Source organism: Haliotis asinina, chromosome 8 (assembly GCF_037392515.1).
Source record: "Haliotis asinina isolate JCU_RB_2024 chromosome 8, JCU_Hal_asi_v2, whole genome shotgun sequence".
Classification (NCBI taxonomy): Eukaryota; Metazoa; Mollusca; class Gastropoda; order Lepetellida; family Haliotidae; genus Haliotis; species Haliotis asinina.
In genome coordinates, this window is record NC_090287.1 from 59,873,554 (window position 1) to 59,886,068 (window position 12,515).

Sequence of the window (12,515 nt, forward strand, 5' to 3'; positions counted from 1 at the left end):
ATTTACTTCGGGAGGCTATTGAAGGGGAAACTATTGCGATAGGGATAGTCTAATGTAAAACACTACTGCGATAGCGATAGTCTAATGTAAAATACTATTGCGATAGGGATAGTCTAATGTAAAACACTACTGCGATAGCGATTGTCTAATGTAAAATGCTATTGCGATAGGGATAGTCTAATGTAAAATACTATTGCGACAGCGATAGTCTAATGTAAAATATTATTGCGATAGCGATAGTCTCATGTAAAATACTATTGCAATAGCGATTGTCTAATGTAAAATACTATTGCGATAGCGATAGTCTAATGTAAAACACTACTGCGACAGTTGTTTCTTTTCATGAAAGGTCTCATTTGAAGCAGTTTGTATTTTTAAATGAATTACAAACAAACTGAAGCCGTTTCAGTTTCTTTTAAGAAATTAAAACCTGAATCAAGTTCATGTATGAGGTAACAGGGGCAGATAACTCTAAATCAAATTGAACGTATCTGGTACTTCTTGTCTTTTGCGCTACGCATTTAGAAATGGAAGGCGATTACTAAACTATCGACGGTCACACATGTCTATCGATGCATTAATAGTTTATCGTTTCTCCCATCGATATATTGCTAACTGCAATCCATCGATAGTTCGAAGCATCGTTACCATAAAACGATAGTGCCAGACACGTGTCTAGCGGAACCAGTGAATTTATGCGAGGATATACAAAGCTGTGTGCCTAGTCTATGTATAAACAAACAACGTTCGAAATCCACGTCGGTCTTTAGGTCCGAAGCCGACTGAAAACCGCTCGGGCCCAGCGCGTTTGTTTCCTGCAGGTCCTTATGGTCGACAGGTGTTTCACCCCAATAACTAAGAGTATTTTTTCCAGAAAATATCATACAGTAATTACAAGTTAGTTTTATTTTGTTGTATATGAAAACTAGTCAGTCACTAGAGTTAAATTAAATTTTTTCACCAAGTTTGTTAACTGTCACATTTCTTGTTTCCTGGGATTTGCCTATATTGTAGCTAAAATATAGGGTCTACACATTCGGATTAGGACCCACAACTTTTAATGACTCTGGGTTCTAAGGGGATCTGCTGCTTTTCAGAGTTAAAGGTAAACACGCTGAACGTAAAATCCCGAAAGTTGGGTTACCGTTGCTGCTAACGTGTATACATCTTGACAGGTGAGCCAGGACACAAACAGGTGAATAACGCCACTGGAATTTTACTATTGTCAGCGACAAGCCCTCCTTTAAATGATCAACTGAGATGATCGGTGTTCTCCATACAAGAACCCTACCTAAACATAGTATCAGTATCAGTATCAGTATCACATTTCATCATCATCATCATCATCATGAATATTAATGTCAATACCTGTGAGCACTCCAATCTTGTTGGATTGGGCGAATCTCACCACCTGGCTGTTGCTATCAAAGACGACGAAGTTCCTGCCCACGGAAAGACGGGACGAACCGACTGCACGCACATCCCGATCCGCCATGCACTCTGAGAACATGATGGTCTGGTCCCAGGTGTAACGGTAGGCGACCTCATTCACCCTGTAAGTGCGACTCGACCTCGCCTTGATCAGACCTGGAACACAAACAGGAGATGGATGTCCCCCAATACTCTGAATACCACGGAGGGACATTTACTTCCCTCAGAGGTTACACAAATTTTTCCCACGTAACTCTGTTACAATACGGCCATATTTCTATGACTAAGTTCGTCATTTTGTGTAGCAACAATCAATATACTTCAGTCATTTCGTGAAATTCCACTTAACTTAATCTACTAAAGTGGATCACAATTTCAACATCACATACAGACACTAATAGTTAAAGTTTTTGTGGCAGTGCATTTCACCTTGGCTTTGAAGCAACTACGCCTGTTTGTTTGACACTTGCTTTGTCCAGAGCAGCCACACCTCGCAAACCCCTGTCCACCACATATAGATGAAATATAATTTCATGAGAGTAAATTGAAGTATATTGATTTTTGTTACACAAAATGACGGCAAATGGCTCTCTTAGTCATTCAGGAAATTACCGGCTTTTCAGTCATTTCACGACATGATGTCACCGATGACGTCACAATCTGACAGAAACATATATGCAATAAGAACGTGATATCACTATTGGTTACCTGGTCGGATCTTCTTGAAGTCCTCCTTATGATCATCCACGATGACCTTTGAACCCAGTTCTATAGGTGGGATCTCGCCATTCAGGGTTGTCTCCATGCGCAAGTTGTTAAGGGCGTCGTGGCCGTAGAAGTTTTGTTGGACGTTGAGGACGTACGTTTCGTTGCCGTACAAGAACGTCACTACCGCAGTCCTGTTGAACTCTCCGCCTGAAACATACAATTCACTTGTAATCCAAATAATCCAAAGGACTATATATTAGGAGTGAGTTTAGTTTTACGCCGTCTTTAGCAATGCTCCAGCAATATCACGGCAGTGGACATCAGGAACTTGTTTCACGCATTGTACCCACGTCAGGAATCAAACCCGGCGTGACGAGCGAACGCTTTAACTGTTAATCGATTAACTATCGCCCTATACAATAAGGAATTCGAACAAATTGTTGATTGCGATTGCTGATGCAAGTAGTTCCTGATTTAATCCTGTCAGCCTAATCCTCAAACAGCAGCCGATTCCTGGGGCGCCATTATCACGTGCAGACTTTGTAATAGTTAAAACTGAAGCAGCATGGTTGGTTGGTCTAAGGTAGTTGAATCACGACGTATCAGCGAGTGCGTGAGTATGCTTTTACGCCGCTTTAGAAATATTCCAGCAGGAGTAACCAGAAGTGGGCTGAACCCATGAGGGAAATCGACGCGGACGCTTGAATCATTAGGTCGCCTTTGTGTATCAACGTGACTACCTGATGTGGTACGGCTTTGGTGAAACCCCCGAGCACCAGAATAGTGCAAATCTCTTAAAACTTCCATCAACCCTACTCCTGCACAGTGAGGGACGGTGGGGTTAGTCAAGTCGTTAAACATTCGCCATAGCCGCGCCGAAGATCAGAGTTCGATTCTCCAAATGGGTACAGTGGGTGAAGATCATTTCTGGTGCCCCCTAAAACCATACTCACTCACTCACTCATCCTGTGAATCGCAATGATAAACAGTTGAAATATTCAAACCTAAACGTCTTGAACAACATGACCAGAGTGAAACGAGGCAGGACATCCTATAGGCCATGACGTTGATGCATGTCCCACTGTGGGCGGTTGATTAATTTCTCCCAAATCACCATCCAGGAGGTTACCTAGTGCCTACCTGTAAAAATATATCCATTTTTAGCCTTGGGGTTTGTTGGCACCGCGAACATCCAACCAATGATGCCTCCAATAGCACTGAGAGTCTGCATGGAGGTAGCAAGCTCCGTGGGAACTCGACTGATGGCAGAATAGGCGCGACCGTCTGCCGTCACGACGTAGGTGTGCATGTCAAGGTCAAGCAAGGCTACGCCGTTCAGCACACCGTGAACCTTCCCATTAAGACGTTGTGGAACACCTGAAAAAAGACCAAAATAGTTTGTCACCAGTTCCATTCGCATTCGTAGATGCTTAGCAGGATAAAAATACCTAATTATATTCTGTATCACGACTGACTTATTTTTCAAATCAAAACCGAAATACTTTCAACAAAACATGGTCAGCAAATGAATTCACTTCATTGAGGATACCACTCACTCACTGGCTATATATATTCAACATATTCTAAATCTTAACGAGCTCCACGTTTGCCAGTTTTGCAATTTATTCTCCGTATTAAATGTTTTATTGTTATCACCTGGTTCCAGGCAGGTTTTTCCGTTTCCGTAATATGGTGGCAAGCATTCACAGCAGAATCCCTCCGCATAGTCCACACAGCGGGCGTTTATATCGCACGCCCTGGTCCCTTCCAGACAGCTTCCCTTGCCGGGCTCCACCGGAAACACGAACACTGCAACACGCCATCATGAAGTGTACACTTCAGTCTGTCGCGCAGTCCTTCAACAACATGAAGCCTAGTCCTTTCTAGAATGCTAAACCCTACATGAAGCAAGTGTAGACGGGTTATGAATCTCGCTTCTCACTACGTCTCTTTTATGGTGTCAAGGATTATTTGTTGTTTCTACCCAGATTATATATATTCAGAGACTAGACGTTACTCCCTGAACCGCATTATTATTGCCGTGTCCACTCTGCAATGTTGAAACCTTACATAAAGCAAATCTAGATTTCTTCAGGTTTGAATATCTGGTCCCCCGGATCTCCTTTTCAATTTAAGTGGGTTTATTTGTTACAATCAAAAGTATATATACAGGGACTGAACATTAGCCAATTACACGAAATTTGTCCTGGTGCGCAAAGAATTTTTTTTAAATGTTAAAAAATCCTGGTACATCTTTGAAATGTTTCCCTACTGCCAAGCCCTCACTGCAGTGCTGGAGCCTTAAATGAAGTCTAGATTTCCTCAGGATTTCTCTGAATCCCTGGTCTTTCTTGAGTTCCTTTCCAATTTAAATAGGTATATTTGTTATTTAATAACATATTCACAGAATAAGCATTAGTCTGTTCAAACTGCCAAGTCCTTTCGGCAACGCTAAAGCACTAAATGAAGCAAATCTAGATTTCCTCAGGTTCTGAATCTCCAACCTAAAGGAGATCCTTTTTCAATTCAAAAGGACTTGTTTGTTTTATCAAAATTGTAGGTATTCGGAGACTAAGCGTTAGTTTTGTTACACCCATCCTGTTGACACATAAAGCGCTTCTTTCGCCGTTGTCATTGATTCAGAACTTATTACATGAAAGTTCGTAAAGAGGAAGAAAAAAGGCGATGTTACAAATAGAAGCGATATATCTTTACAAGAAAACCATATAAAGATTGTGTTTAAGGTTCAGTGGGTATGTACTCTTGGATTGTTGTCAAAGAAAACTTCGGGATTCGTCTTCGATATTGCCAGGGTGTATGTTCCAATAAGTCTCCACTATACCATGCATGCATCCACGGCCCGATAACGTTATTACCTCCCTTTGCTGGCTCCGCATTCTCACTGTAGCCAGTCACCGCCATCACGACCGAGTTTGCCAGTGCTGACAAAGATCGTAGTCAGAGTTGCGGAGGTTTGTACGCAGTGCGACTCAGATTTCGGGAAAATCATACAGAAAAACTGACAACTTTAAAAATACCTGTATGCAAGAAGTTATTCTCTCTATATCAGAGTCGATCTGTATGATTACTGATACCAAGTAATCCATTACATAAGTCAACGGAAATAAATTATACGAAAGTGGTCTTTAGGTTGATCGAGGTATTTCAGATGGGATAAATGACCCCGTTAGGTCTTCAGGAACTCAAGCTTGTCGTACAAGGCGACTAAGGGGATCGGGTGGTTAGGCTCGCTCACTTGGTTGGCACGTGTTCCAATTGCTTAGAACGTCACTAATGCTGCATCCTCGATATCTCCAGGGTATACGTTCCGATAAGTCTCCACTATACCCTGGACGCATCTACGGCTCTGCACGATAAATTTATTACCTCCCTTTGCTGGCTCCGCCTTCTCACAGTAGCCAATCAGCTAGGCCGCCGTTATAACGGAGCTTGCCAGTGTCAACAAAGGTAGCGGTCGCAACTGCGAAGTTTTGCCCGCAGTGCGTCCCAGATTTTAGTGAAATCATACAAACAAATTGACAGGTCCGAAACTTTAAAACAACATATGCAAAAACTCCTTCTACCTCTTACAGAGAAGCTCTGCATGGTTTCTGTTGCCAAGTATAATCGGTTAGATAATTCAAAAAATGAAAGTGAGTTGTGATTGGTTCGCTCAACTTCCCAGCGTAGACACCTTACTGGATCAAAAGACAGTCAAGGGAGGTAATAAATTTATCGGGCAGAGCCGTAGATGCGTCCAGGGTATAGTGGAGACTTATCGGAACGTATACCCTGGAGATGTCGAGGATGCTAATGCTGTTGATCACAGGATTGTTTGGTCCAAATTCGATTTACAGACCGCTGTCTTACAGCTGGAATGTTGCTGAGTGCGGCGTAAAACTAAACTCACTCAGATGGATATCGGTTTGATGTGTAGCTGTCACTTAATATTTTATGGGTGTGAACTTTCTGGGCATGGCTGAACATGTGTGCATGTGTATGAACGACTATGGAAGCAGAGAACCTGGTCTGAACCACGTGACGTGATGTATGTATGATCATATCATTAAACATTACGATAATAGTAATAAGAGATCTTAACTATTTGACCCGTGAAGGTCCCGGGGTAGAATAGGCCTTCAGCAACCCGTGCTTGCCGTAAACGGCGACTATGCTTGTCGTAAGAGGCGACTAACGGGATGGGGTGGTCAGACTCGCTGACTTGGTTGACACATGTTATCGGTTCCCAATTGCGCAGATCGATGCTCATGTTGTTGATCACTGGACTCGATTATTTACAGACCGCCGCCATATAGTTGGGATATTGCTGAGTGCGGAGTAAAACTAAACTCACTCACTCCATTCACTTTTCGGATGCCCATAACTACCCCGGATACTCCAAGCACTGGCCAGTGAGGCGCTAGGGTATAAGTTTCATGCCATTTGCCACGGGAACCCATTTCCCATTTTCTATCACACGTGCTTCGTGCCGCAGGCCTGAAATCCTCTATATTTTGTACATCATAGTTACGTATAAAACATATTCGTTTAGGTTTAAGGCTGCTATCACAGCGACATTTACCAGAAATGTCTGGGATATACCACGACGAGGTAATCAGAGACAAAAATATCTGTTTTTCAAATTAATTACCACCATAAATTTCATGAAATGGATGAGGTTTATGACGAAAGTCGAAGTACATTTCCGTATACACTGTGTCTACTGGAGGACAGGACTATATCTAGTTTAGCTAGGTTGTTACTAAAAGTTAAAACAGTTCTAGATCGCGTCTTCTGCAAGAATCTAAAAACTTAAACCATGTCTACTGAAAGTCTTGGCTCTTTCCAGATCCTTGGCTATTACTAAGAGCCTAAGGTCAGTGTATCATGTACAGTAAAGTTGGAGTCTTTCATGTTTTAAAGATACGTTGTTAGTCCTACCTTCTCCGGTGTTGAGGTCAGCAGGTTGGATGTTCTCTATCCCCTTGTTACCGATGAGGAACATCCAGGCGCCGGGGATGTTGACGTTGGTGTGGCTGTGGAACAGGTAGGAAACTAGTGAACACACACCATGCCAGTATATGTGTGGGTGAACACACACCGTGTCAGTATATGCGTGTGTGAACATACCAGTATATGCGTCAGTGAACATACCAGTCCTCAATGGGTTTTCGTTCTACCAGACTTCAAAGTTCAGGTTCCCCTACATTTTTTGAGAGTATAGTATCGCAATGTATTACTCACTTGACAAAGGATGACGTTGTGCCAGAGTTGGGCAGTTTCACGTTCCTTCCGTCTGTAGAGTCGAACCCAGCTTGCGCAGGGACGTCGACAAGGTTGGGGCTCTCTTTCCCATCTCCCATAATCCATCCTATTCCATCATCCAGATAGTGGAAAAACGCGAATGAGTCCTCTCCGTTAGACGCTATGACAATCTGGAACGTATTGACCTGCAGAGGGAAAGTGAGTGTGTGTGAGTGAGCGAGTGAGCAGGTATATAGCGATGGTCTGTAAATAATCACGTCTGGGCCTGGCAATCCAGTGATCAACAGCATGAGCATCGATCTACGCCACCGGGATGAGATGACATGTGTTAATCATGTCAGCAAGCTTCACCATCCGATCCCGTTGGCCGAGTTTTACAACAAGCATGGTTTGCTGAACACCATTTCTCACTCAAAACTTCACGGGGTCAGAGGGGTCAGAGAGACAGTGGATGTGCTGTGTCAGAGGGCTCGTTAATAACAAAAATTGTTTCAGAGTATCCTAGCCTAACACATGGTCTCTAGCATGTGACGAGGACGAGTTCGAATCCCAAAATGATTCTGGGAAAAACCCATTTCTTGTGTATTCGGCCGTGGTATCGATAGAATATTCCTACAATCTCGGCCTAAAAACATACACATACTCGTCTGGGGGACACCAGAAATGGGCTTCACATATGCATCCGTGATGCCAGTAGAACCGGTGTTCGGCGTGACGAGTAAATGCTTTAATCATTTAGGTAGACCATCGCCGCTTAATACCTAGGCGACGGATGTCAGCTCTTGTTAGATTAATCCCCATAGCTTCTATGTCTCGATAATCTGGTTACTCGGTGACATGAACGTGCTAATCTGTCTACCGGGTACTCACCTTGTCGGACTTGCTGTTGTAGTAACCGACACCATCCCATGTTGCTATGAACAAAGACGTTGCTTCAAACAGGCTGTATCCCCGGAAGTGAGCTTGTACGTCGGTATTCGCCCGCTGTAATAATGCTGGGTCGCTTGTTTCTCTGAAATCAGACCATTTCCTAATTACAGATCGGGTATTTGATTTCAAATTTCACTCATTTATGTTGAAACGAAATCCATGTAACGGGAGTGTTTGATAAACCTGAACAAGTAAGCTTAGTTTTATGCAGCCTTTTAGCAATATTCCAGCAATATCAGAGCACGGAACACCATAAATGTGCTTCACATATTGTGTCCATGTGGGAAATTGAACCCGGATCTTCGGCGTGATGCTTTATCACAAGGCCACCCCTCCGCTCCCGATCACTAAGCCTTTTTAGCAATGTCTCAGCAAAATTCCGGCGGCGAGACACCATGGGTCCCAAACATTGTTTAATTCAGGGAATCGAACACCGGCGTGACGAGCGAATGCTTAACCTACTAGGTTACCCACCACTTCTAATCTGAATAAAAAATAGCGTCGAGTCTTATTGACAAAGCCAGAGCCAGGCCAAAGGGTACCACCCTAGGTCCTGATCCACGAAAGTTTCCGCAAGCCTGTGATACACCATTGAGTTGCGACAGGTCGTAACGTTACGAACGCTTTGTGGATAGGGACACGTAGCACCATGGGTCCCGATCCACAAAATGTTCGTAGCGCTACGGCATTCGCAATCCTGTACTAAACTATACAGTTGCGACATGTCGTAACATTACGAACGCTTAAGGGATCGGGACCCTATGACTTTTACCATTTTGATTGTTAGCCACCTTTGTGCTTTGTAAAATAGAGCCTAGGTACTCGCTGCAAGAAGTTTTCGAAGCTTTGAGGTGATGGCTTTTTTACAATAAGCTTACACCACCCGTAATGCTAAGACCACTTTGTGCAACTGGGCACCGGGCTGAATAAAGCACCTATCACTGAACACACCGTAATTTGTGATTAGACCTTCTCAGTAAAGTATGAATTCTAGAACTGTTCATAATTGGTTCCGAAAGGGATTCGAACCCACGTTCTCAGAGTAGGCAACTTAATCGTCAGCACAAAAAGTCACCGATCTAACCTATTCAGCCATCACGACTTCCGCGTAAATGGAATTCTGACAAGAACTTGTCTAGACCATATACTTTGTTCACCTTTCTTTCAAGTGGAGGCGGTTGGGTAGCCTCATGGTTAAAAAAAGCTTTGGCTCAACAAGCCGAAGACCCGGGTTCTATTCCCCGGATGGGCACAATGTGTGAAGCCCATTTCTGGTGTCCCCGTCGTAATCTGGACTATTGCTGAAAGCGGCGTAAAACCATACTCACCATGTCATGTGTAAACGCATACACTAAAGACGCTGACTATACATATCACAAATTTACACTTATCGACGAGATTCACTCAGGGCAAGTTCCATTTACCTAAAAAATATTTTTCCTGCTGCTGTCGTGTCGACATCCGCGAGGAAGGCAGCAATCATATCAAATCCTATAGGGAGTATTAGTGAAGGTCGGTAGTCTGGCAGCTCCGAGTCGAATGATAAATGACCGTTGCTATTTATCTGAAACATAAGAACGTTGTTTATCATGAAAAAATAAACATAAACACTGGCGTCCGATGAAGAAGACCTAGATTAGTTTTTTATCATGTGAGGACTGAGATCTTAGATGCAGTAGAAATGTAGCTTGATCGCCAAGGTCCAGACCATTAAATATGCGATTTATGTGTTGAGATTCGAACCACAGACTTCTTTCCTCCTTATCCGCACGACCAAAGCGTTCACCCTCGGCAAACTGACAAGATAAACTAGTATCTAGTCATCGGAGGATTCGGCATTTATTTTTTGCTGTGTCCAACGAGCTACTCGTTGAGAAAGGAGTTTGAATGGTCGGTCCATGATGACCTCTGTGGAAGTGACCAGTCCCAAACAATTCTTACTGCTATCAATCCAGCTGATGAACTGCCTTCAACAACGTGGAATTTTACTTAGGCCAATTGGCCATCATTGCAAACCCCCAAACCGTAGACCTGACAAGTACAGGAATGTTCCTGATCCTATGGAACTATTTTCAGACGTCATAATATAAATGCCATTGGTGACAAACCCATTCCTAAGTCCTCTAAAAACCCGGACATACATCTTGGTTTGATACGAACAGCAAACATGCTCGGAAAAATAGGAAGAAGGCGGAAAGATATTTCCAACAACATCCTACCGTGCATAACCTGAATGCTGTTAAATGGCAAATGCACGGATCAGACAAACCTTTAAGCAAACTAAACGCAGGTGATGGAGGAAATATGCGTCCAAAATCAACTCCCACACACCCATGTCCAAATGTGGAATATGATTCGAAAGATTAAGGTCAAAGAATCCAAAGCTGGCGTTCGCCATCTCAAAGATGGTGACTCTATTTAAGCAAAAAAAAAACTGTAGTTGCAAAAAGACTTGGTGAAACTTTGGAAAAGCACTGCTCCTCATCAAATTAGACACGTCAGTTCCCAGAAAACAAGACAGAAATCAGTACATTTTAACTCTGGGGATTACAGTGAAACTTTTACTCTCCATGAATTGCGTGGTACCCTGGGACAGACTCACAACATTCATTATCAGCTTCTGGAACACCTCCTTGACTCAAGTTTGGAAACTCTACTGAATATTTCTCATGGCATTTGGACTACCGACAACTTCCCACCCTCATGGCACAATGCCATTGTCATTCCTATACCAAACCCAGCTAAGGATCATACTGATCCCTAAAACTACCGTCTTATATCACTAAAAAGTCGTGTTTGTAAAACAATGGAACGCATGGTCAACAATCTATTAATAAATAGCCTCATAAGTGACCTCCAATGTTGTTTCCAAAATAACCGAAGTACCACTGGCCATCTGGGACGCCTGGAATCATATATCAAATATCCAATTGTCAACAAACAACATACTGTATCTATCTTTTTCGACTTAGAAAAAGCATATGATACAACGTGAAGACATGGTATCTTAAGAGATTTACATGAATTCGGATTGAGGGGCAGAAATATATCCCATTTTTAAACAACAGTCAGCATTCTGTCTGTCACTCTTTTCAGCATCAAAATCAACAGCCTCACTAAAGTTTTAAATGGTTGTGTTGATGAGTTCCTTTTCGTGGATGATTCCAATATTTCATGCCGTGGTAAGGATATGCATGCATAGAAAGGCAGCTACAACTCTGCCTTAACAAAAGTTAAAATTGGGCCTATGAAAATGGCTTTAAGTTTTCAAAATCCAACAAAAACAGTATTCACTTTTGCCGTAAATACAAACCACACAAAGATCAAGACCTATCTGTATATGGTACGCCTATCAAGGTTGTAGAAGAGGCCAAATTCCTGGGAATCATAATTGATCGTCACTTGACTTTCTTACCACACATAAAATATTTGAAAACAGAGTGCTTGAAGGCCCTTGGCTTACTAAATGTTGTTTTAAATGCAGAATAGGGAGGGGATCAGACTACCCTCCTTCACCTGTACAGATCATTGGTTCGCTCTAAACTGGACTACGGCTCCATTGTCTGTACTGGAGCCTGCAAAAGCTATCTAGAAAAATTAGATTCTATCCACCATCAAGGCCTTAGTCCCTGTCCCGGAGCCTATAAGACCTCTCCGGTGGAACAATCTATATGCGGAGGCTAACGAACCCTCCCTTGAACAACGCTGCATTGAAGTTTCACTACAGTATGTCACTAAATTACGTTCAAATCATTCCAGTCCAGCATACTATTGTGTTGTGTCCTCTCTCTAACTGAAGTGTCAAACCTGGTTCAACCATTTGGAATCAGAGTTCAACTCCACATATCAGCAGCTAGAACTGATCTCGATATCATAGCACCTTACCGGCTTCTGTCCTTGCCACCCTGGCAATGGTGAAGCCACAGATCGATCTTACCCTCACCAAACTCAAAATGTCCGAAACAAACCCTTTGTTGTTCCAACAGGAATACAACAAGTTACATTCAAAGTATGGCACCCATAGATCCAAGGATGATGGTCACGTTGCCAGTGGTACAGTCATTGGATCCAAAACTGTCTCCTCTAGAATCCCAGACAACAGTTTCAGCTTCACCGATGAGGACAAAGATATCTTTACAGCTTTGACCTATTTTTAACACCAGAACCAAATTTCATGGTTT

General features: G+C 42.8%; 1 protein-coding gene across 1 annotated transcript in view; it reads right to left on the reverse strand.

Annotated features, from left to right (window-relative positions):
* The window catches only part of LOC137294179 (nidogen-like), a 64,668-nt gene that overhangs the window by 24,477 nt on the left and 27,676 nt on the right, over window positions 1-12,515 (reverse strand). The window contains exons 2-9 of the mRNA XM_067825170.1: window positions 9,759-9,898; window positions 8,275-8,416; window positions 7,384-7,589; window positions 7,081-7,175; window positions 3,796-3,948; window positions 3,280-3,516; window positions 2,140-2,346; window positions 1,369-1,587 (exon numbers count right to left, since the gene is read on the reverse strand). Coding sequence (XP_067681271.1) covers window positions 1,369-1,587; window positions 2,140-2,346; window positions 3,280-3,516; window positions 3,796-3,948; window positions 7,081-7,175; window positions 7,384-7,589; window positions 8,275-8,416; window positions 9,759-9,898 — 1,399 coding nt within the window. The remainder of the gene's footprint in view (window positions 1-1,368; window positions 1,588-2,139; window positions 2,347-3,279; window positions 3,517-3,795; window positions 3,949-7,080; window positions 7,176-7,383; window positions 7,590-8,274; window positions 8,417-9,758; window positions 9,899-12,515) is intronic.